The following is a 25,334-nucleotide window of genomic DNA, read 5'->3' as shown; positions in this document are numbered from 1 at the left end:
AGCCAGGGAAGCTGCTTTTGTTAGGACCGACAAAATTCTAGCGAAGTAAGCTGAGTAGCCTGTTTGAATGTGAAACCATGACTGTAAACCCATAACACGAGTCTTTGTTGTCCTAACGGATCCTCTACCTGTCGGCTTACGGTAATGTTAGCATGATTCATGTAAAGGAGACTTACATGCACAAACTTTGTCTTCCACTTCCACAGAAAACAAAAACACTTGCCTGGACTGCCCTCTGAAAAGACGGAGCCATGACATTATGCCGTCGACTTTTATTGGGTAGGAAGCTTTAATGGAGGGGAGAGTAAAATACACGAGGGGGGAGCCAGACTGTCGTTTACTCACTGGGCTCCTCTGGCGGGAAACAAGCAAAAGAAAACCTATGAATAAAGTCTGTTGCAAATAGCTGCAGGCCTGTTCGTGACCCAGTCTTACACATCTCATATTTATCTCTTCTCTCTGAGGTGATTCACTTTAAAGCAGTAATTGTGTTTATTTTATGTTTACACTTCCTGGCTTGTATGCTTTAGAAGTCTACAACATTAGACTCCACAAGATTTACTGGCAGTTAGGGTTACTGATTACTGGGAATACTGTTATATTAAGTTAGTGACCCAAAAGTAACAGTTGTTGGCCATGCAAGTGACGCCCGTCTTGTTGGTCCAGTGTGAAATATTTCAGTTTGGTACAGACATTTATAATATGATGAAGCCCTCTGACTTGGTACTGTCTAGCACCATAGGCAGGTTTACATTTATGGTTTAGCGTGAAAATTTTCAGCAGCTATTTGATGCATTGCCATAAAAATTTGATTCAGACAAGGTGGCCGTTTGAATTTCGATCTAGCGCCATCACTAACTCAACATTTTAATTTGTCTTTGGTTTATGACCAAATGCTTGAAAAAATAACACCACTCCCATCAACTTCAGCTATGCATTTTTCTAATTATCAAATGTCAGAATGCCAAACTAAGGTGGTAAGCATTATGGGCCTATCTGCTAAACGTTAGCATGCTAGATATGTAAGTTTGTGAACAGTTTGTGTTAGCATTAATTGAAATCATTGCCGTACCAAGGGCCTACAGCCTCACAAAGTTGCTAATATGACAGTAGACTTATTGTTTTATTATATTTTTAGTAAGCCTATTAGAAAGCCATCTGCACCTCATTCTCAAACTTCATAACATAGCCTTTATAAATACAGGCTTCCATATGACTGCTTCTCTGCCGAAATAGTTTGCACACAAGTTTAATGTAAGCAGAAGCTGTTTTCATTTTCAGTTCATCCACTTTTATTGAAAGTAGTGTGAAAATGTCAGCATGCCAACAATAGAAGCATGCTAACTATAGAAGATGCTAAACGCTGACATGTTAGCATTGTCATTGTGGGAATGTTAGCATGCTTAGTAAGTGTTTTGGGACACATTTCTACAACATATGAATAAGCATAGTTTTTAGATGGAAAATTCAAGAGGGAAGGTGTTTCTACTTTTTGTATTGTCGTGGTTACCTTTCAAATTCTTCTACATACAGGTATTCCACCAATTAAATGATGGCAAAGGAAAGAATATTTTTGGACTAATGTTGTTTGTTAATCATGCAGATAACTGTACACAGTAATTATTTCACACCAAGATATTTTCAGCACAGTTTCAGTTGAAATGGAAATGATTCTTGTGTAAATTGCAGGGTTTTTTTTTCTTGGCCCCCCATCTTCTACCAGCAGTAAAACATGGAGAAATAAACCAAAGAAGAAGCAGAGATACCCATTTCTCCATCGACAACAGGCCAAAAGGCTCGCTGTGTTTTGAGTAGGAGTGTGACTCATTTTTTCTTGAGTGGAAAAATTCAGCTCTCTGGCTCTTACTATCTCTATTGTTATTGCTGCCTCTACCCACACATACAGTATACATAACTCAGCTGGATGCAACAAGTTGTTGAGTGGAATTCTGGGAAATATAGGAGATAATTATCTGAAGTAGAAGTAGACAAGGTGGGCTAAGGGAAAGTGGATGCAGAAAAAAATGTGAATTTCAACAGCTCGCCACTAAAGTACTCCAGCAGTGTACTGAGCAGCCAGATTTATATCTTTTTTCCCCGTGTCAGACATACAGCTGATTACTTATGCAGCATTTTATCGTGTCTCAATACATATATGGCTTGCGGTGTGCTTCCTGTGCTCTGCATTGCTGCCACATCTCTTTAATGGAAAATCCAATGAATATTTGATGTGCATTTTTCGTGAAATAATCAATAGTCGTATGAAGCTTCCTTCCTAATGTCTCTAATTGCTGTATCAAAAGCTAAGTGCTAAACTGTGCACTTTTTCAACATATGCACAGTCACACACAACATGGTCAGACTTTATAGAGCTTAAATTACAAAAGGTCATATAATTTAAAGTCCGTCTTTCCTCAAAAATGTGTTTTTTCTTATGTTTTGTCCTTTCAAATGTCTTTAGATGACTTCACTATACTGACTTGCATCAGTGCAAAGTTTGTTAAAGCGGTGTTTTCACATTCCTCTACTAAAGGGGGCGATGTCTGAGCCTTACTCTTGTCAGTGCAGAGAGCAGAGTTAGTGTTAGCATAGTGAGAGTTTTGACAACAAACATGGTAGTGTTTTCAGTTTACCTACATTTACCATTCTGATACGTCTGCTTGTCGCTGATTTGGTTGCACAGCAGACTCCCGATCCTGAATGAAGCTCAAATATATATGGCTAAATCTCTCCAATATTTCCTCAAATTCTTATGTTAGCCAACCTAAAGTGCACTGTTCTCTCACCTGTCAACCCAGCAGCATGAGCAGTGCTGGAGAAAACGGAAAGCAAAAGCAAAACTTATTGCAAGGAAATTTCTCAATGAAGAAAAGAGTAGATCTTCTTTCAGCCCCCTTTTTTGAAAAATTGTATGCAAGAAAATCATGTTAAACAAAATACTAATAATAAGTATTATACCTAAAAATGTGTCTGGAGAGGGACTTAAACTGACCAAAAAGCTAAAAATTAGAAGGTATAAAGTTAAATAAAAGCTAAGGAATCCTTTCACCTTCGTTTGTCCTTTGTAGGAGAAGAAAATAGTAATGCATGTTTGAGACTATTTCCCCACATGGGCCACCATAGGTTATTTATGGAAAGCATATGACCTGGGGATTCTCTAAAAGTGCATTATGAGAGAAAATAAAGATAGTTTATGACATCTTATATTGTAAAATCAATTAAATCTCAGCACCTGCTCTTCCCTGAGGCTTGCTTTGAGTTTCCAGCATGATAACAGAAAAAAAGATGCAACTCCAGAATGCCCCAGAAAGCAGATAAAAACTTTAAGAGCAGCTTTTTGCTGTGCTAACCACAACACACTCTTCAATGCCTTTTTTAATTCTTTCAGGAGATGTTGCCATAACAGGAACAAAAGGACGTGGAATGTCAGTAGGAGCAAAATGTTCATGAAGAAAGTGTGTGTTCGAAGACAAAAAGAAAATGTAGAGAAGCTAGAAAGGTTCGAGATAGTTTTAAAAGTGCAATATAATCACTTCAACACTCTTTGCGGGATGGGTTTTTGCCACAAACACACACACACACTCACTCCCATGTTCAATAATATCTATCCACATACAGCGCACCATGTGTCCCATCAGTTTGATAAGTTGTTGCTCTTGTTTTCATTGGAAGCACTTTACTTGCTGCTTGCTCACTTGTGATGTAACTGCAGCGTTTCATGCCGAGCAAGATACAATCATCCCTCACAGAGATTTAGGATTACATTGCCGTAAAGTTTGGCCCTATCAAAACATTTATGGAGGTGAACAAACACACTAACACTGTGTCAGAGCGTAGGAGCGTCCCATTATGGCTAACTTCATGTGGACTATGCTCTGTCCTCCTGGATCTTTATGGATGAGCAAACAGCATGTATTACCCAGCGTGCCCTGGGCTGTGTTTGTGGTGCTTTGATCGGATGGCCCGGTGGGTTATATAATTTCAGTCTATTGAATGTTTTCGCCCCCCTCACATGCCATATTTGATATATATATATAGAACAGGAAACCTGTGGCACATGACAGCAAATGTACCAGACCCTCTGCTGCCTTTGTGAGATTTCTGTATTCACATGCAAGTTTTCACACAGATTATATTCCCGCACAAGCTTGTACACTCATGAACACACACAGACACAGTTACTCCAGTAATAACTGTCACAGCTCACTAGCTCTGAGGTCATGGACCGGTTTGACCACCTCAGTTTGCATGAATACATTGCTCCTGCCCTTGGGCTGGTTGCTATTTATAGCAGTAATGTTTACAATGACATAAAGACGGGGAAGCATTCTGTGTATTTTTCCTCAAAGGTTTGCAAAAGTAGAGCTCACACACTGGGCTTATGTCTAAATCAATCTTAAACACATGAGCATGTAGTTTTCATGCTAAATACAGCGACATTGTTATGGTCAAGTTGGATTCAGGTGTTATTGTCAACATGTTGAGACACAGCTGTGCGCCAGCATCGATACTGCCGATAAGATCTCTCTTTTATTGTCTATGACTGATTTTGAGTTTATGACCCCTCATGAAGTGGTTTAACATGTGACCCCTGCGGCAGCCAAAAGAATAGTCGAGTGTTGCCAGGTAAAAGGCGTACGTCACAGATGTTTGCTTTGAGAGCCTTAGCAGATGTCGCAGCCTGAATCACGCCGTTATTATTGCGTTAATGAGGGATACGTGGACAGAGAGGCTCGTTCAGGATGGTAATAAGGCGGCTGGACAGAGAGGGACCGACATGACATCATGGTGGAACAGGGCAACAAAGAGCTTCTTCCTGCTATAGTCCTCCCCTTCTGCTCAGGTCTGGGCAGTGTTTCCATCAGCTTCCTGTGGCACAAAGACCACACACACAAACACACACTTGCTGCAGTTAAACAAAACCTGAGGGCTCCTTTTAGTAACACGTTTTTCACACAAAGAGGCAAAAGGAGAGGGTAATGCCACAAAATGTGGTGTAGAGTTGAATCAGTAGCGGTAGGACCAAGTAATTGTTTTGTCCTAAACTTTTAACAAGTCCAAAACGAGTCATAATGCACCCTCAAAAAAATGTAATTCCATTTTAACAACAGAGTAATGATATGTTAAATTTACAAAAATCATGAATGCTTTTTAAGTTATTTGTTAACATGTTTGTTAAAGCAAGAGCGACTGAATTTAATCATTAAAAAAGAAGTGCTGACATTGCACCGTCATAGCACAAAGCAAATACCACAACAGAGTAAATGTTGTATGTTTCTGTCCTGTCTTGTCATATAATGTAAATGTAATTGTTGTAAAATATATAGCACTCTGATGTTGTATATAACATAACAGACCTCGGCATACTTATTATCTTAGGAATTGGGGAAAGTTTTCATGTAGACTGTAAAAATAATGGCCTTTGCAACCGTGACATCATCTACTCTTTTGTTGACTTCCAATTTGAGGTATCGAGTTTGGCATTTCGGCTGTCACCATCTTGTTGTTTTGGAGCTAAAAGTGACCTTATTTGGTGAAGGGGTTTGAGCTGTGAAGGAGCGAAGGGTGGATCTGGCTGAGAAACCAAAAAGACTATCAGCAGACAGCCTGCCACTTTAATTATGTGTAACTTTGGGCCTTAACAGGTGAGTTATATAAATTCACCCCCATACAGTTGTCCTGAACATTGAAATTAGCCAGAGAGAACAAAATAGTTTTTTTGTACCAGGCTGTGAAAATGTTCATTTCTGCTGTAAAATTCTACATTTTAACATGGGGGTCTTTAGGGATTGAATAGCTTCTGTAGTCAGCTTCAAGTGGCCGTTAGAGGAACTGTAGTTTTTGGCACTTTACTGTTGGCTTTAATTTTCAGCCAGGGAGGTTAGAGTCAAACCTACGCCTGCTGTGGCAAGGACATAGCCTCAATAAATGAGGCACCCGCTCCACCAGGTCAGCTACAGGGTGCCCCGTCACTTGGTATTTTTAAGTGAAAAGTGTTACATCCAAATTAAGTTTAAGTCCAAGTTGAATGCACGTCTTTTTTTGATTTGGTCAATTTTAGTCATAAATTTGTGACTCGAGTCCACGAATCAGCTGAAAATAACACCTTGCACAGGACTTTACGTTAGTGATATTGACTGTATTAATTTATGCAGGTATATCAAATAAACTGGTAAAACATAACATTTTAGTGTTTTTTTAAAAAAAATCTTCCATCTTTATTTATCTCTGCATCCCTGGTGGACAATATGCATAGTAATATGTAATCATTTGCATGCTTTGTGCTGTGCAACCCACAAAAAGCACAATATGGAAAGGTGTGGTTTATTTCCAAACAACACCTCTCTGTCCAGGTTTTGCAAGAGATGGATATCTAGTCCGTTTCTGTCTTACGATAAATCAACATGCTGTTAAGAATTGCTCTGCAGAGCCCTGAGAAGCACAAAGAGGATGTGCTAATGTGCTAATGCAAATTTCTCCTCTTTGCCTTATATTCAACGTGCTGTGTATTGACCACTCATGTTTTGAATACACAGAAGCACACACCCTTACCTGCAGCCCTGATGCAAATACTTTCCAAGTATTGAACAGTTGGTCATTGTGGGAAAGAAGAAGAGACTCTTTGAGAGAACAAAGACGTTTGTATCATCATCTGGTGCCAGCTGGCCTCACTATGTTGGTACCTCATGGACCACCACAGTGTGACTCAAACGTGAAGCCGACATTTAACAGATCAGGCAAAAGAGGTGATGTGAGAATGGGCGATAATCATAAGGTGATAATCGGTTGGTTGTGAACGACAATGAATTTTTAGTTTGGTGCAGGGAGGAGATGAGCACATGAAATCCTCCGAAATCTCACTTTTTACAGAGTGTAGGTGTAGAGAATAGCACGTATTCACAGTGCTCCTCTCTGCCAGCGCTCACACATCACACTCTGCTGCAGATGTTGTTGTTACATATATGCCAGATGCACAGCGTGAGCTTCAGGATGTGGTTTTGTCTGGTTGTCCACAGCAGATCTGACTGCACCCGTCTGGAGTGACAGCGCAAGTCAGGGTGTCTGAAACCTCAGGGACCGTGTGTGTGTTTGTGTGAGCTACACAGTAGTTAACGTCCTGGATTCCTTTGTGTGTCAACACTTTATGAATATAACCTCACAGCTAAGCAGGGACGTTTTTGAATGTGTGGATGGATGGGGGCCTGCAGAACTGCCCGAGTCGATTAATTGAGCGTGAGGACATTACTAGAGAGAGGTCACAGTAGAAACACCGTGCGCACACACATACACACACAGATGTTTGGGATGCCGGTAACCCCCTGGTGTCGCGCCAGACGGATGTCATTCCCTCTCTGACCTTATTTTTGCTTCACTTGACATGCCTTCATGATGTCAGAGCTGCTAAGCAGAAACATAAATAAAGGGCGGCGACCACACTGCCCTCATGGAACAAATTAGACTGACAAGTTCCTGTGTGAAGCGTACCCACAGCACAGTGCATATTTCTACTTATGTGTAAGTGACAGACCATGAGAGAGTGAGAACTGTCTAATAGAGAAAGACAGAAATAGGGGAGCGGGTGTGAGAAGGTTTATGGACGACATTAATGAGCATAATTATCGTTTTTAATAGTATTGTTTTATAAACATGAACCCAGAGTTACTGAACAGGACATAAAACACTTGTAAGGAGCTTTTTTACTTTTAAAAAATTAAAATCTTATTGCTGTTATGTTGATATTTATAATCCTTTCGGAAAACTTTTCCCCAGACCTAGTTTTTTTACATTCCGCCAGAATATTTCCCCTCCAGCGAGCAGAGACGAAGCAGCTGACGGGCCCACCAACACTGCAACACAGAATTTGAACTCATTTGAACTGATTAAGGGTTGTATTTGTTTCAGGCCGCAGCTATCAGAGATGTAAAAAGACACTGAGGCCAGACAGGAAATTGCTTGTTACATCCAGATGGATAAGTCTCTTATGTGGAGATGAATAATTTATGCATGATATTTGCATGTTTGTGGGAACGGCTGGGTGTGTTCTGGGATGAAAGGTCAGGTCTTTGCACCCAACAGGCTTTTGCTGTTTCTCATTCACTCCTGGAATAAAATAGTTTTTTTTAAAAGCTGGACAAATCAAACATGGTGACAGGGCAAACAAGTTTAGATGTGTTCAACTTCACTAACTTTCCCACGCCCTCACTCTCTTTTTTGGCACACAATCCAGACTGGCATTAAAGGTTTTATTCGTCATTGTGAATGCTATATTTGGCAAAATGAGGCCTCATAACTGAACACCATTTTCACTGACTTGTTGCTAGCGAAATCTGATGGGTTGTGAGATAAACAGAATAGAAAAAAATGTGTTCCTGCTACATTAACTTTTTTAAAAGTTATTTTGCTTTTATCACCACTAGATGTGCAACTTATGACAAGAGGCTATAAGTAGACTTCACTTTGTTTCAGTCTCAGTCAAAAAGCTAAAAAGGATGGGAACCACTGATCTGTGGTATTGTTCTGTTTATATGCCCATAAAGCTGTAAACTCGCGACCTTATCCGACCCTAAAACAAAGGGGGTTGATGGGCCCGAAGCACCAAATGAGGTCAGTCATTGGGTGGCAGCGCTGGGTGATGATGAAAACAAAAAATCCCCAACAGAGTCTGAAAACAAAAAAGAAGCCGGATTACACGAATCAGAGAGAGAACTGAAGGTGATGGCAGGAGAGACGACTAAGGGGGAGAAAATAAAAAATAAGTAGATTTGTGGAGAAGGAAAGAAAACGGGACACAGTAAGAAAAAAAAGAGGAACTGCATTATTTGTGGTTGTCTCAGCATTGTGTAGAAGTTGAATGCCTGGGTGGAGCACAGATGTTTGGTACAATTATTTGACATGTCGTTGACCCTTCACAGGAAATCTATGCCATTTTAAAGCGGTACAGTACTATTCACTTTGAGCATGGTGGCCCCCATAGGGAATGACTTTCTCTGCTCACTGTGCCATTGTGTTTTTCAGCAGATGTCATGTTTTTATTGAAAGAGATTAAAATGTTGGACCACACAGCAGCAGAGTGTGGTGAGGTTTTGCTGTGGAGCATTACTTTAGATATTAACTGTTTTCAGAGAACAACTGGTGCTTAAATAAGGAAGTGTGCCTGTTTATAGCTTGTTTGGTCTACAGTAATGTTGATGAGGAGCAGGTGCTGGGAGTTAATGATTCTCTTAGGGGATATTTTAACTTGAGTTATTAATACATTCATGCTTGGTGTTTGTCTGGGGTGATATGGCAAACACTCTGTGTGTGTCAGCTGTGGTGACGCAGGGTCTGTTATCTAAAAACACACTCAACCTGAAGTTATAAGCGGGTTCCCATAAGCCTTAAAAACACTTTTATAATGGATTTTGAGGATCAAATGTGTAAGTAATAGTTTAAAAAGCCTGTTTGTCTGCTCTGACATAAGCTGCAATCTTTAGCATGCCTGGCTAACTACCTAACTAACTGTCTATAGTAGTAAACGAATATTACTTCCAAAGCCACATATCACATAATTATCTGCATTAGTATTATGTATGTTTACTTAGGCTATATTAGAAAAAGCCCCATTGTGGACAGGCACACCCACTGAATGGGAGTAAAGCAGGTACTTGATGCTATTATGTTGGAGTTTATGGTAAATTCTGTTGTAAATAAATAAGCCGAAGCTGTACCTTCTCAAGTTCGTCGTCACATTTCTTCTCCAAACTTGTTATCTGACAGCCCATTTGCCAAGCTCATTGGTTCAATTCAAAATACGTGGGCTACAGTAAAGAAAAATATATTTTTATAGCGTTAGTCTCACATCACTATCACTAGCTGATAACCTCTGCCAGTGACAATTGCCATTTGAACAAACCAAATCTACCGTTAACACATGGTCAGGTGTCTCAGGTGTTTGCAATTTGGCTTCTCTTTTGTTTGGTTGTTGCAGTGATGGATGTTTAAAGAGAACAGGATATAGCGTTGGAGGCAATGTGCTGCTCATACCTGTGTAAGTTGCTGAGTGGCGCAAGAAAGCTGAAGTAGTTCAACTGGCGCTTATAAAACTACATGGATGATTGGCACTGTGTGGCCCATAAAGCAGGTGCACTAGAGACTTCCACCAGTCCATACTTCAAGATAAGTGCTCCTTCAACTTGAATGGGGATAAAATAATTTAAAGTGTGCAGCTACTCTGTATAGCCACTACATTGCCTTCAGAGCCTGATGTACTTCCTGGGGGCTAGGTTACAGGCTGTGTAATATTAGAATATTTGACACCTGAGGAAGGTGCATAACCACAACATATGTAGAATCAATGCTAATAATTTTGCAGGCATTCAACTTTTTCTTTTGTATTAACAGTATTAAAAATGCTGTATTATGATGTGCATCTACCCGTGCATATATCAATTTAAAAATACAAGAAACAGTTGCAAAAAATGTACATTTGAGAAAAAACACCTTCAAATATGTTTGAAAACACATAAAAACACATAAATAGCCTTGAAAGTATGCTTATGTAGGCTATTTACATTCAGGTCCATGAGACTGTTGTGGCGCAGTCATCATAAGCTATTAACAATTCTCTCACAAGAAATAGCTGACTCTGCAGAAAAAAGTCTTTAAAAAATGGCAGCAGCTTCACCATAATGATTTGATTTGATATCATAATGAGTAATAAATAAGGCCTGCGTGTGTTTACTATCACACCAAAGCATGCTAAATCCAGTCTTTAATCTTCACATTGTTTGTTTTAACTTAAATGAATTTAAGTCCAAGTGAGTGTATCATATAAAATTACCAAGGCAATGCAGTGTATTTGAGATAAACAGATTTCAAACAGCAGCGGAGGGATGGATGAGGCAGTAATGCAGGGGGATTGATGGGAAAACTGTGAAAGCTTTCACTCAGGGGCTCCAGCATGACGTAGTGCTTCTCACATTCCTGGGTTATTACTTAAAGATGTCTGCTCGTCATTGCATCTCCTGCTCTCATGCTCTCAATGCTGCCTCTCACAGCTGCTTGCAGCCAATTTCCACTGTAGAGAGTGGTTAAAGGAAATCCCTGTCAGTTCATTAGAGCAGTCTTCACATATAAAGAAAGAAATAAAAACTGAGACAAACATGATGTAAGGCACAGCAAGCAAGAATGAATGGAGAACAGTCAAATAAGTTTTCACAGTTGTGTTTAAGAAAGAGAGATGTGCTTTTAACATGATTTATATGAGAAATATGGAGGGAGATTCATTTAAAGATCTAAGGATGTGGACGTGAGTGATTTTTGTTCAAGATGGTGTTACGTTGCTGCAGGAAGCTGATGCACAATTATTCAGAGCAGTGGAATCCAAAGTCTGGCAAAGTCCCGGGTTCTGATGGGAACTGAGCCGGGCAGAATAGGCTTTCTGTCTGTGTGGACACACACACACACACACACACACACACACACACACACACACACACACACACACTGCTCCACTTTCAGAAAAGCTACTGAGTGAGGAAGAAAGTCAGCAGAGAGAGAAGAGATTTACGGAGGAAGTGCGACGTAATCTATGAATTATATATACATGCTGAGACTATGATTTCATTCAGGGGAGAGCCCACACACACACACACACACACACACACACACACACACACACACACACACACACACACACACACACCCATCTTTCGCCCGCTCCTTTTAGCCCTCAGGCTTTCATTTGCTCCTCGGTGATGAAAACAAACTATGACAACTTTATGAAGTTTTTTCATTATAACATTTCACCTCTTGATTTTCTGTGTCACCACAGGTGGAGGAGGAAAGCGGAAAGGCAGGAGCAAAAAATGGAAGGAGATCCTTCGCTTCCCCCATATAAGCCAGTGCACTGAGCAGGGAAATAGCATTGGTAAGTGTTTTGTTATGCTCACCTTTGTCTGAGGAGAACATGTTTGTCTACTGGTGTTTTAAAGTGTGTGTGCTTTTTGTTTTTATTTCTGCAGAGAGGGACTATGCCAGCATCTGTGACAAACAGCCAATCGGACGGCTTCTGTTCCGTCTTTACTGTGAGACCAGACCTAAACTGCAACGATGCATCCAGTTACTGGACGCGATGGTGCGAGCACACACACTCACACACACATATACACACATAAACACTGCTGGGTGGGTGTTTTTTAACCAAATGTTTGCCATTACAAATTCAGGAATATCCCCTGGAAAATGTGGGGAAAGTCAACAATGAACTCTATTATCTTTTTAATAGTTACCATCAAAGTCTGTGAACAATGCATTTAACCCCAAATTACCCATTCACTAACGCTTAGTAACTTCATTCTAATGACCATCAGCACTGTGGTGGCTCTGCCCTGCTGCTCTTTATTTGGTAAGGAGAAATTTAGATTTAAACTCTTTATATAGTGCAGCATTCTGTTTGAAAATCCAAACATTAAATCTAAATCTAAATCTAAATCTAAATCTAATCACCTACATGGATCACCAACTGGCGATGTTGACTCTTTGCCTTGGACGTGCAGTTTTACCTAATATTATCTCATCCCTACTTTTCGTATTTTGCTGCTTGAGCAGAAGCCCCAGGTGTCACTAGAATAAAGCTGGGGCACCCTTTTGCGTTGTGTCTTGATGCAGAAGTGGTCAGCGGTTAGGTTTAGACAACAAAAGTACTTGGTAATGGCTTTGAAAAGATCGTAGACGTCGCTACAAAACACCCCGCTCTAAGTGGCAAAAACACCCCAACTGATGTTGTTGTTTGTTGGCCTTAAACTCTGGTGTCCCGGGTCAAAGTTCTGTGTTTGTTAGTAAATTAAATCAAATCAATTATTGTAAACTGTGTATGTACAATTGTATAATGGACAGCCTGACAGGCTTTGCGGCAGTAACAAGGAGGGACTTTGAGAATGGTCAATTCCTTCAATTCCTAGGTGTGACTATATATTTAGAGTGGCGGGAAAAGCAGCACTCTTTTCTAGATGAATGCAGGTCTGGAAAATGCCCTCATCCCCTTTTTCAGTGCACTCACTTTCATTTCAGCGTAGCCTGAAAGCACCTCAATGCTGGGTCATACAGCCAGAGGAGACAATTTAACTAAGTAGTGATTACTCAAACAGCCAGATCCCCTCCTCCTCCCGGCTTGTTGTCCCCCCCTCCAATCTCTCTCCGTGCGTCTAGACGGAATAGCTCCCACATGACACATTTAAGTCTTTATCAATGCCCAGAATATCTTTGCAGGGCATGTGACAGGACAGAAAGGACAGCATTGTTTCCCACACCACCCCCACCCTTTTCTGCCCCCTTCAACCACCGAGCCCTAAAAATGACCGTCACCCTCTGCGAGGAGGAAACCACTCACAGACACCCTTCCCAAACACATGCTGGCGCTAACTCTACAGTCCATGTGACCAACTCTTGAGGCCACGCTCGGTGTTGAGTCGTATACTTTACTGTCGATAAAGCAGGCCCGAGGGCGATTACAGCCAAGCAGGTGCTTATATTTCAAGTGATTAAATGACGTGATTCCTTTGCCATTACGAGGTTTACTAGAAACTGTTTTATTATGTAATCTAGTCATCATGCATTTCCAGAAACTATTAAAAAACCTAGAATATGTTAGTTTGTTTATAGTGCGATTTACAAGGAAATGATTTATATGTGTGTGTGTGTGTGTGTGCTGAGCAATAAGAAGTGAGAAAGCATGAACATGACCGTTTCGGAGGAAGGGGGATTGTGTGTGTGTGTGTGTGTGTGTGTTTCGGTGTGTATAACAGAGGAAGGAATGTGCTTTGGGGTTCCAGTGGTTCCTCTTACATCATGAGAAGGTGTGTGTGTGTACAATTGTATGCATACGTTTGTGTGTGTTGGATCCCCTCTGCTTCCAAAAGGCTAAAGGGGCGTCTTCTTTTCCCTTTGGCTGACCCCCCACCGGCAAAGGGTGGGAGTCAGACAGCTCATTTACGGTGTGTGTGTGCGCGCGTGTGTGTGTGTGTGTGTGTGTGTGTGTAATTTCTCTGGAGCCTCTGATAACAAAGCCTCAGTTAATCAACACTTGGCAGCAATCACAATTTGCTCTTTCCTCCTCTTTCACTCCCTCTCTTCCTTTCTCTCATCACGTCTTTCAGTATATTTTTACGTTTGTATATGCAGTGTGTATTTACTTCTGGACTTCTTTTGGCTTTGTTCTGAAGTGTCAGTGACGCTGCAGCTTTTTAAAGCCTGTTTTTTCTTAAGCTCCTGGCTTATGTGTGTATGTACTGAATATATACGTGTGTGTGTGTGTGTGTGTGTGTGTGTGTGTTTTGTAGTGGAAAGCTGGTGACGCTGGTGTGACACACTGTGACACTCCAGGACCTCAAGGAATCCCGTTGTGTTTACTGTGTGGTTGCCAGGCAACACAGAACCATGTTGGAAAAAAGCCACTGATAGAAAGAGTCGGGCCAGCGTGCAGCACAGGCGCCATGTTGCTTCCCCACCTCCTCTTTTTTTTTTTGAGAAGTTAAAAGTGCTGGCTGAAATGCGTCAGAGCGCTCATCATGTCAGTGCCTCTGTGAGATGTCCAATATGTCCCGCGTGTAACGGCCAACGGCTTTCGTATGTTGAAACGCTGATCCAAGAGCAGCATATGTTTATGTGAGAGTGACAGCGACACGCAGAGATGCAGAAAGTGAGTGGTGTGTGTCCTCGTCAACACTAAACAGCAGCTACTGCATCATAAAAATTAAAAAAAACAAACTATACTTTTTTTTATCTTATTAAAGGCAGAGGGAGAATTTGACAGAAATTTGGCATTTTGTTTTGAGAAAGAAAGGATCATCAATCATCATCAATACATTTCAAGAAGATATACTTTTAAATAACACGTTCCTCATCTCTGGAGACTTAAACACTTGAGTTGTGCTTAGGTTGTTTTTTTTTTTTTGTCAATTTTCTTTTTCTTTTTACAAATCAAGAGTCTCAGGATAGAGGGTGTTTTAAAGCCCTTTGAGGCAAATTAGTGATTTTGGGCACTACAGACAAAATTAACTTAATGGTAGGCTAAACAACACAGCAAAGTGAGAAGAAAATAAGAAAAAGATTTAAACACCTTCACACACTTCTGGTCATTAAGTGATGATTGAGAGGGATTACTGTATGAATCTATCCATTGTTTTTTGCTTTTTAGGAAAATCGCGCATTTTATACCTGTTTTTGTGGTAGACTATTTTTAGAATGGAGAGAGGAAAAAGAGCTATTCATGTCTTTCACCAGATATAAAATCATTTATTTATTTATTAACCATTATCTTTAAGAAAGGTGACTTATTATGAAGTGGCATTCATAAATAATTAACTACATCTACGATAGGAGTGGGTCTTGGTGCACACAAGATGAAGTAAATGAGTACTTTCATTTTATCTTTTGATATCGATGATGCTCAATTTAAAAATTGTAGAGCATATTATTAATGATGTGTCTCATTTTGATTTTTAGGAAGATTATGAGGTAACACCTGATGAAAAAAGAAAAAGCAGAGGGGACCAGATCATCAAGACTTTTCTCTCAAAACAAGTATGTTTCATTATCTGATACAGTTTTCAACGTTTTTTTTTTTTTTTTACATTTTAATGTAAAAGTAAATTTAGTAACCTTTTAAAGTGATTGATGTCAGAATCCTGTGGATAATGCAGACAATAATGTTGAGTTACAGCCGAATGAAAGCCTCCCTAACACTCACAAGGCTACTTACAAGGGTGCAGTAATTCAAAGTACACTTTAAATGTGCAAAAATAACAATGTGATGTTTGCACAGTGCGAATGTGCATAATGTACTGATACTCTACCAGGAGTTATGTGTGTTTCTCTTTAGTCTGATGTAGTGTGAGCAATAAAAAGTAATGTATTTGTTATGTGTGTGCGCATATGTCACTGTGTGTGTTTACATGTGTTGATGTAGTCACCTCAGCGTGTCGACATAGCAGAGGTTTTTGCAGACCAGTGCAGAGAGAACCTCGAACTCAGTCCATGTAAGGAGATCTTCAGCAACTGCCGCAAGTGAGTTGCCACTCTGTTTTTTACTCTTTTGTTATGTATGTACCAAACAGAGCGGATATTGCTAACTGGATCTGAGCTTAAATCGCACCTCATGCTCAGCTGTAACTGTTGTGTTTTGGATCAGGGCCGTCCATGACTACCTGAGCGGAGCTCCGTTCTCGGACTACCAGAACAGCATGTACTTTGACAGATTCCTGCAGTGGAAGATGCTGGAGAGGTATGCAAATAAGTTCATATAAGTTGTTTACAGTGGAAAGCCATATAGGTGAAGTCAACAAGTTTATATAGGTTAGAGTATACACTCAGTGACAACTTTATTAGGTACACTTGTGTCATCTCATGCAGTTCACTTGAACAGCTCTGCCACTGATTCTACCTTCACAAAGTTTCTGTGGATGTGTAAAGAGGAAGACAGAGGTAGTGAGAGGCATGATAAAACAGAGCTTCTGAAGAAGCATTGACAGGATGGGATGTATTTGTTTTGAGTGTTGAGTTCAAAAATCAACATCATCTTTGTCTAGAATTACTGACTCCACCCTTAAAGGAGCCTTTGCACAGGACTACATCATATCAAGAAATGTTCTCTTTTTTGTCCTCTCTATGTACATACCTGTGACCGAATATTAGACACACCTCAAAAATAATGCAACATCACCACTAACTTTGACCTCGATGGTAAATCATATAATTGAATTAACACCTCTATGAAAATAGAACATTATGGGCCTCAGTCGACTCAGTAGCAGAACTGTTGTAGTAGATATCGTTATATTGAACAGGTGTACCTAATAAAATTGTCACTGAGCGTTATTGCCTTTAGCAATGCTTACAGCAATTATTATCTCGGCCTTTGAGAGTGGCTTTTAAGTTGAAATAGTTTTTAAAAAAAAACAAAAGTGTTGGTTATTTCCTAATACCAACACTTTATTGCCCTAAAAAGTGCATACAGAGTGTCCCTGGTTAAATGTCTTGTAATATTTTAACAGGTGAGGAAAAAGTACTACTTTAAAAGTAAAAGTAGCGCTCGACTTGGACTCACGCTTCACTTCAGAGACTCTATGATGACCCTAGATAGGAGAATATTTCATGCTGAGTGTATATCAAAGGCAGTTAGAAGTAAACAGCAGGCTTTTAGAGCAGCCCTGATTATATCCGTGTCTGGAAAGTGAAATTGCGTTCAAGAGACCCCACCCTCTGTACAGGAAACAGACTCAGGATGGTATTGAGTTCCGCTGATAGCATCTCAGTCCTAATCAATACTATATGAGCGTCTATTAATGGATTTTGCTGTGTCTGTGTTCTGTCAGGCAACCAATCACTAAAGACACGTTCAGACAGTACCGAGTGCTGGGGAAGGGGGGATTTGGAGAGGTAAGAGAAGATGATGATAGTGATAAATGTTGATGACAAGTGTTGCGATTTGAATGACTGCAATGTGCGTGTTTGTTTTTTCCGCTCAGGTGTGTGCCTGCCAGGTTCGAGCTACAGGGAAGATGTACGCCTGCAAGAAGCTGGAGAAGAAGAGGATAAAGAAGAGGAAAGGGGAGTCCATGGCGCTCAACGAGAAGCAGATTTTAGAGAAAGTCAACAGTCGCTTTGTTGTGAGTTAATGTGAAAGAGGAGCATTGCAGCACAATATGCTTGGTGTCATCTGCAGTCTCTTATGCACAATTTAACATGTGCTTCCTTTCTCCTAGGTGAGCTTGGCGTATGCATATGAGACCAAAGACGCTCTGTGTCTGGTGCTGACCATCATGAATGGAGGAGACCTGAAGTTTCACATCTACAACATGGGCACCCCGGGCTTTGAGAAAGACAGGGTCCAGTTTTACGCTGCTCAAATCTGCTGCGGACTGGAGCATTTGCACAGGGAATCCATCGTCTACAGGTAACATTGTGAACATTGCACACTTTTAAATGTATTTAGAGATGTAATTTGGCCCAGTTAAATTCTCAAAATATATTAATTTTATTATGGTTTAAAGCTGTAGTTGGTAACTTTTATAAAAAGTCACTTTTTTCATATTTGCTGAAACTGTCACTGTATTCACACAAAATGAAATAGATAATCTGTGAAAAAAGTCATATAGTCTCCTGTATTGCCTTATAGCACTTCTGTGAACAAAATCAACCAGTCAGGGCTGAGGAGTCTTTAACGCAGCTGTCAATCATGTCAATCACGACTTATGAACTATGATAAGATTCTGTTTCTGCATGGTCTATTTTTCGCCTTAAATGTTTTTAGAAACATATATTAGTGTACTGTTTGGCTGGAAAATGAGACAGTTTGTGCTGCCGGTGGGCTGTGATTTCCAACATGGCAGCCAACTTTCTCATTTTACAGCTAAACAGTACACAGAAATATCTCACTAAAAACTAGGGCAGCCAAACAATAATTTGTTTTGATTGCAATTTATCACAGAATTTCAATAGTTAATCACAATTAATCACATTTTTTCATCACATCAGTTATTTTGCATTACAAAACCGCTTTGAAGTCCATGACAAAGTGATGACGCAATTCTTACCACTTTGTCTGATTAGAAATCAAATGACAGCAAAAAAAACTGCATGGGACTAGCATAAAGTGGGCACGTCTGTAAGGGGGAGACTCAAGGGTACCCACAGAACCTATTTTCACTCACATATATTTAGGTCAGAGGTCAAAGGACCCCTGTGAAAGGGACATGCTGTTTTTCCATCAACAAAATTTAGCCTAACTTTGGAGAAATATCGAGCCCTAGTTTCAAATGATACTGTTATCATCACTATACCATTATCTGTCTCTTGTACTGCCATGTGGATGTAGTGACAGTTTCAGCAGATATGACAAAAAGATTTTTTTTTAGAAAAGTTACCAACTACAGCTTTAATGTTTAACATGTGAATCAATACTTTTGTTGAATGTTCACAACACACTCGTGTTCTGTGTTATTTGTAGGGATTTGAAACCAGAGAATATCCTATTAGATGACAATGGTGAGGCTCAGCTTTGATTTCTTGTTATTGCATTGCACAACATTTTAGTTTTTTTGCTGATACACCATTTCAAATTACATTAACACTTCATAATCCACCGAACTTTGAGTAAATGAAATACATCATGCTCATGTTATCATGCTCATCACTGTCATGCTGCAGGACACATCCGCATTTCTGACCTGGGGCTGGCCATCAAAGTGCCTGACGGAGAACTCATCAGAGGCAGGGTGGGGACTGTGGGCTACATGGGTAAGAAACACTGTAATTGCATTACATTTCCATAAGTAAATTTAACTGATTAAGTACCAATGTTCAACCATTAAAAACCCGTTCTCCTTTTTCTTTCAGCTCCAGAGGTGATAAACAATGAAAAATACAGCATGAGTCCTGACTGGTGGGGGCTGGGCTGTCTCATTTACGAGATGACCGCCGGGCGATCGCCATTCCGCGCCCGCAAAGAGCGAGTGAAAAGGGAGGAGGTGGAGAGGAGGGTGCAGGAGGAAGAGGAGGAGTACAACGACAAGTTTACAGAGGACACCAAGGCCATCTGTAGAATGGTAAGCATCAATGGCACAATGTTTTGTACGTAGAGATGACTGAATGATGATTAATTTAATGACTCATCTCTGCTTCTGCTCACCCAGCTGCTGACCAAAGACCCTAAGCAGAGGCTGGGGTGCCTGGCAGACAGAGGAGCGGGCGTGAAGGCCCACTCATTCTTCAAAAAGATCAACTTCAAGAGGCTGGAGGCTGGAATAGTAGAGCCTCCGTTTGTGCCTGATGTGAGTGTATTACTGTACACGATGCATGTTTAAATCAATCTCTCTGCACACAAAATGAATTCTTAAACTTTTTCTGAGTTTAGTAATGACCTGAAATCAGGGTTCCCATAGTCATGGAAAACCTGGAAAAGTCATGGAATTTCACTATCACATTTTCCAGGCCTGGAAGAGTCATGGCGTTACTGTGCATTAACAACCAGACGCGAAAAAAAATTGCATTGCGTTACTAGCTCGTACATGGTCGCTTGTATATTTTTGGAGCATTTTGAAACTCATGAAAATTCGCCCTTAGCAGCTGTGGTTGTGCTTATGTTAGCTATGAGCTGCAGTTAACAGCTAACGTGGTTTGCAGTTAAATACAACAGAAAGCTGGATGTAAACACGAAGGCTCTGTGCCCTAAAGCAGAGTCAGCCAAGACGCTAACACTCTTTATTATTTATCAGACTGTCACGGCACATTACATGCACTCTGTTGTTTAATTCCCACAATAAAAGACAAAAAATAGCTTACACAAGACACAGGTGTATTTTCAGAGCTTACCATGTAACTTTATAGCTTTGCTCGCTGATCTCCGAGTCCTTCAGGTCCTTATTTGTTCTGTCTCTGTACAGTCCTGATGTTGAGTAAAGCTCTGTGTCTCGGAAACGTCTAGAAAATCTCAACTGACAGACTATCGCAACACAGCCTCACGTGAAATTCTCACTCAAGTTGAAAAATTTCAATTTGCACGAATACGAGTTTTGGCGTCCATCGCGCTGCCCGGCATGAATTTGCGCCTCTGCGCATCTTTGCATTGACTTTGAATGTAAACATGCCGCGCGAAGCACTTGCGCCTCTGGTGTGAACGCACGGTTAGTCAAAATCATTGAAAGTTTTGAAAAAGTCATCTCATTATTTTCACCCTTCTATCTGTCTGTCCCTTCATGTATGCCAGCTAGCTGAAACTCAAAATGCTGGGCAAGTGGAGCAAAATAATTCCATGAAAAGTCATGGAAAAGTTGTGAAATTTTGTCCATGAAAATGTGTGGGAACCCTTTTAAATGGTCCAAAATGGCCACTGCAGCACTACACGATTATAAATGATGTGTTTAGATGAACTTTCTCCTATTTTTCCTCTCAACCCCGCGTCTTTTGTTGCGGTCATTGCCCTCTCCAGCCTCGGGCAGTGTACTGTAAGGACGTTTTGGACATAGAGCAGTTCTCCACAGTCAAGGGAGTAAATTTGGACCAAACTGACAATGACTTCTACTCCAAATTTGCTACAGGCAGTGTTTCCATCCCATGGCAGAATGAGGTAAGTGTGTGCACTTTATATGACATCTTTAAATGGAGTTTGTATAACTGCTGGAAGACCTCACTCAGCAAAGGTCACCAATTCTCTTCTCTCTCCTCTCATTCAGATGATAGAAACTGAGTGTTTCAGAGATTTGAATGTCTTTGGGCCTCAAGGGACGAGACCTCCGGATCTGGACTGGAATCAGCCGCCAGAGCCGCCCAGACGCAGCCTGCTGGACAGGATCTTCAGGAGGCATGTAAGTCGACAAACTCTCACACACACACACACACACACACACACACACACACAGATAAACACACACAAACAAACTCATACAAATCTCTGTCTTTCTCTGCAGCACCCTGAGGTGTCTATTTCCCACAGCCGCGTGCAGTCTTCCAGTGTAAACTCTGTGGACTCCATGTCCAACTCTGCCCCCTAGTGGCACAGTGACAGTGTGGGAGCCACACACACACAAAGGGAAGGAGCTCGAGGGGCTTCCCCGCTGCTGATTGGTCCACAGCCGGGGCCTGAGCAGCAGCCGGAGACAGCCTGTCTAAAAGCCTAAATGGTCAGCCCATGGGGGGTGGGAGGGGGGTGACCAGGCCCTGAGACCCCGGGCATTTGTAGTGGGATGGTCAATGTTGCAGAGACGTTTGGAAATATTTGGACAAACCCTCAGGATTGTCGGACTATAGAACAGAGCCACTGACGACAACGAAAACAGGAAAAGGATAGCTAATATTCAGGGGATCCACTGTATAATAAAGACCACCACAGGAAATAGAAGATGGGGTCTTGGTGAATTTTCTTTTGTTGTTTTTTCAGAAAAGGAATTTCTTTTTCACTCATTTTCAGTCCTTTGCTTTATGGCCTGTATTTCCTCATCTATCTCTGAGCGTTACCGTCTGTACAACTTTCTTTCTCGACATTTCCACCTCCCATACCTCAGATCACTCCGAAACATTCAGAACACATCACCTCAACAACCTCAACACATAATGTACATTGCCTTGCGTACACTCAGGCCAAAGATTAAAGTTTAGTTTTGTGATACCGTTGTCATGTTGATTTTTTTTTTTTTTTTTTGAAAGGTTTTCTGCTGTCGTTTAGAACCGCACGAGGATCCGATCCGTTTTATACACTTTTCTCTAAATATGAGCCTGGCAGACATATCATACTGCTTAAAGCACACATACATACACAATCAGATAGACATACAGAATTGTGAGAGTCGTGTTGTGTTTTCATTGCATGGACAAGTGTAAGTATGGACAGCTGTATCCCTTTTTCGCTTCTGCATACCTCATTCCACTGATGTTACCGTCGTATACCATACAACACGCAGACGTCTCCTTCGGTTTACAGTGTCACTTTATATTTGACATTATGTGGAAACAAATTAATATGCTGTACAGAAACAGAAATCTCTTCTTCTTTTTTTTTTTGCTCAATTTTTCTGCACAGTCCCCTGCAGGGTGGAGAGGAACACATGCACTCAGCCTGACTTGCACAATTTAAAATGTCATGCTGTTTCTTCACCAAATGAAAATGTTTTTACCTCTGACCATTAAGGCACATTGTTGTATTGATACTGTCACATGCCGCTTGTTTTCTACATCCGAATCTAAAGTGTTCTTGCTCTCCCTATGCCTTTTCCATTTAAAGATGTTGCTGCATAGCCATTGTCATATGTATAGGTTTTATATTTTTGCCCCTTTACACTTAATGCTCTTCAAAATGCCTCACTAACTTAAAGGGTCTTCCTCTTGATTTGTAGCCCGAACGTAATCGAAAACACAGGGTATCAACAGCTAAGTAAAAGGTTTTTCTCATCTGAGTTTTGTTGTAATCAGTCCAGTTCATTCATGTCAGAGCAGAGGAGGAGAGGAAGACGGCACACAAAGAAGTGGCCTTCTCGCAGCACAGCCAATTAAAAAGAGAGGTAGAGCTCGCTCTCTTCTGCTTGTTTTTAAGAATGTGGTATTTTCCCTATGTGATATATGAAAGCTGGTCCATGCAGTAATTTCAGTCGTCCTTGCCGGTGTCGCCCAAACCAGTTTTTTTCTCATTTTTTCGCTGCATACTTGATATGAAAAAAAAGAATCAGACTGAAGTGCCTCCTTGTTAGCATGGTCTCCCAGACAATACCCACACAGACATCAGCACTTTGTTTATTCTCTGATTGTCATGCTCTGTTTGTTTCAACACATACACACAGACTCACAGTTTTGTTGGAAGCGGAGGGAAGGAGGAGTGAGGGGGAGAGAGTGGATGAGGAAGTTCTCCTTCTTAATGTGATGTACAGCAAAGTGCTGAGTGCATGTGAAAGCCAAACCCACTGTGTCCTTCAAGTCCCAATAAACTCTGTGCTATAGTTTGAGTACTCAGCAGTTTGCATGACTCTTTATTTCCCTGTCTCCTCCGTCCACGTGTCCACGCAACATTATCTTTTTTTTCATAATCAAATACATTTGGATGTGTTTGACTATGATTGGAGATCTTATTTTCCTACTCACCATTTTTAAATGTGCTTTAAGGCTAAAACTGGGATTTGTTATAAAGGATTGGTTCACATTTTTTCAAGTGTTTCTTAAAAACAATGCTCTTATTCCTATACATATATTGAAACCATTTGCGATTGCTGTAATTATGAGCGATATTATGTGGAACAAAATCCATACAGCAAAATATAATCCCAAATTCAGCCCAAGCTAATGCGAGTCTTTTGCCATTTCAGTTCAACTTATCAAGAGGGTGTTTTCCAAAGTTACAGTGTTTAGCAGAAAACTCCCACTTTGTGTGACTATTCCTCCACCACAGCTCAGCATGAAAGCAGTCTGTTGAAGCACAAAGAGAATTTCACCTTAAAAAAAACTGTGACTAACACAGCAATGAAAAAGTGTTTCATTGTACATATTTTGTTTTAAGACAAATCTTTCCCTTAAAGGCCTTGTGTGTAGGGTTTAAGAGCATCAGGTGGTAAGGATGCAGAACTAGAATGCGTCCCGTAGGTCAAGTATGTAGGTGAACTACAGTGGCTGACACACCAACACGATTGGCCCTTTCTAGAGCCAGTGGTTTGTACTGCCTGGGCTACTGTAGAACAACATGGTGGGTTTGATGGGGGAGGACCTGCTCCATATTTAGATATACAATGATTCTTATTTTCAGGTGATTATAAATTAATGAAAAAAAACATAAACACACAATGGACCTTTTAGAGCTCATACATTTATTAGCTGAATAACTGGACATCTCTGGAAAGAAGATTAATCCATGGTGCGTTAATTCATGCACCATGCACTGCATTGCATGCATTATGAAGTTTAAAATATGAGATATGGGTATCCATCTCAGGCCAGAAATTGGGATTTATGGACAGGAAGACAAAATTAATAAATACAAAATAAAATAAAACTAAAGTGCCTACTTCAAGTACTTTGAATGCTTTAGTTTAAACAACAGTCTGACAACAGAGAGCCAGCTCTGGGTGACATTTGCAAAGGACCTATGGACACAAACATCTTTTCCTCATGCTCAAAAAACACTCTTAAAAACTATTTTATGCAATTTAAGGCAAAGAAGAACAATTCAAAACATGTCAATGTCTTCAAACCCAACAGACCTCTTAGGATGGTGAGACTGTAACACACATCATTTTTTTAGTAATGATTTTTTTGTCTGCACATCAGAAGCTAAAGAGGCACGTACTTTCCAGAGACACTTTTTCATAGGAAAGACTCTTTAACCTTCCCCAGGTTCTTCAGCAGTCTAGGATCCACATTAGAGAAGTGCAGTTTGCCCCGGGACTGAGGCTCATTAAAACATAATGCTGCTCTTGTCAAATGGGAGCCATTAGAAACAAGACTATGACCCACTTTGGCTCCTGAGCTTTACAGTACAAGAGACATGAATGTCCAATCTGTCCATAGTGGCTGAGTAATGGGTCAGATAGTACTAGGCCTGTGCGTTCTCATATTAAATGACAGAACTCACCCTGTAGAAGGCCAGAGCAACTGATGGATAATTCCTGCCATCCCAGCAGAGGGACGCGAGGTTGCAGGTTAAGGTGACTTCAGTTTTTCTTTGAGATTTATTTGTTTTCTTGTTTTGTCTGTCCACTAATCAGATGGCCTCCTACTCTCCTGACAGGTCTCCATTCCTGTGGTCATGTGTTGACTCAGTGCATGTTTGACGTGCATCTCGCTGAGACAATATTGCTTTTAGATAGTTTGGATTGTGCTCG

General features: G+C 40.7%; 1 protein-coding gene across 1 annotated transcript in view; it reads left to right on the top strand.

The window, feature by feature from the left end:
• The window catches only part of grk5l (G protein-coupled receptor kinase 5 like), a 29,707-nt gene extending 6,236 nt beyond the window's left edge, over positions 1–23,471 (top strand). Inside the window, exons 2-16 of the mRNA XM_042488043.1 lie at positions 11,813–11,908; positions 12,003–12,115; positions 15,484–15,561; positions 15,947–16,044; positions 16,169–16,261; positions 17,352–17,415; positions 17,505–17,645; positions 17,742–17,932; positions 18,986–19,023; positions 19,186–19,275; positions 19,375–19,583; positions 19,671–19,808; positions 20,966–21,103; positions 21,210–21,341; positions 21,444–23,471. Of these exons, the coding sequence (XP_042343977.1) occupies positions 11,813–11,908; positions 12,003–12,115; positions 15,484–15,561; positions 15,947–16,044; positions 16,169–16,261; positions 17,352–17,415; positions 17,505–17,645; positions 17,742–17,932; positions 18,986–19,023; positions 19,186–19,275; positions 19,375–19,583; positions 19,671–19,808; positions 20,966–21,103; positions 21,210–21,341; positions 21,444–21,527 (1,703 nt within the window). The 3' untranslated portion in view covers positions 21,528–23,471. The remainder of the gene's footprint in view (positions 1–11,812; positions 11,909–12,002; positions 12,116–15,483; positions 15,562–15,946; positions 16,045–16,168; positions 16,262–17,351; positions 17,416–17,504; positions 17,646–17,741; positions 17,933–18,985; positions 19,024–19,185; positions 19,276–19,374; positions 19,584–19,670; positions 19,809–20,965; positions 21,104–21,209; positions 21,342–21,443) is intronic.
• The last annotated feature ends 1,863 nt before the right edge of the window (positions 23,472–25,334 follow it).

Source organism: Plectropomus leopardus, chromosome 6 (genome assembly GCF_008729295.1).
Source record: "Plectropomus leopardus isolate mb chromosome 6, YSFRI_Pleo_2.0, whole genome shotgun sequence".
Classification (NCBI taxonomy): domain Eukaryota; kingdom Metazoa; phylum Chordata; class Actinopteri; order Perciformes; family Serranidae; genus Plectropomus; species Plectropomus leopardus.
This window is presented reverse-complemented; position numbering and strand designations above follow the sequence as displayed.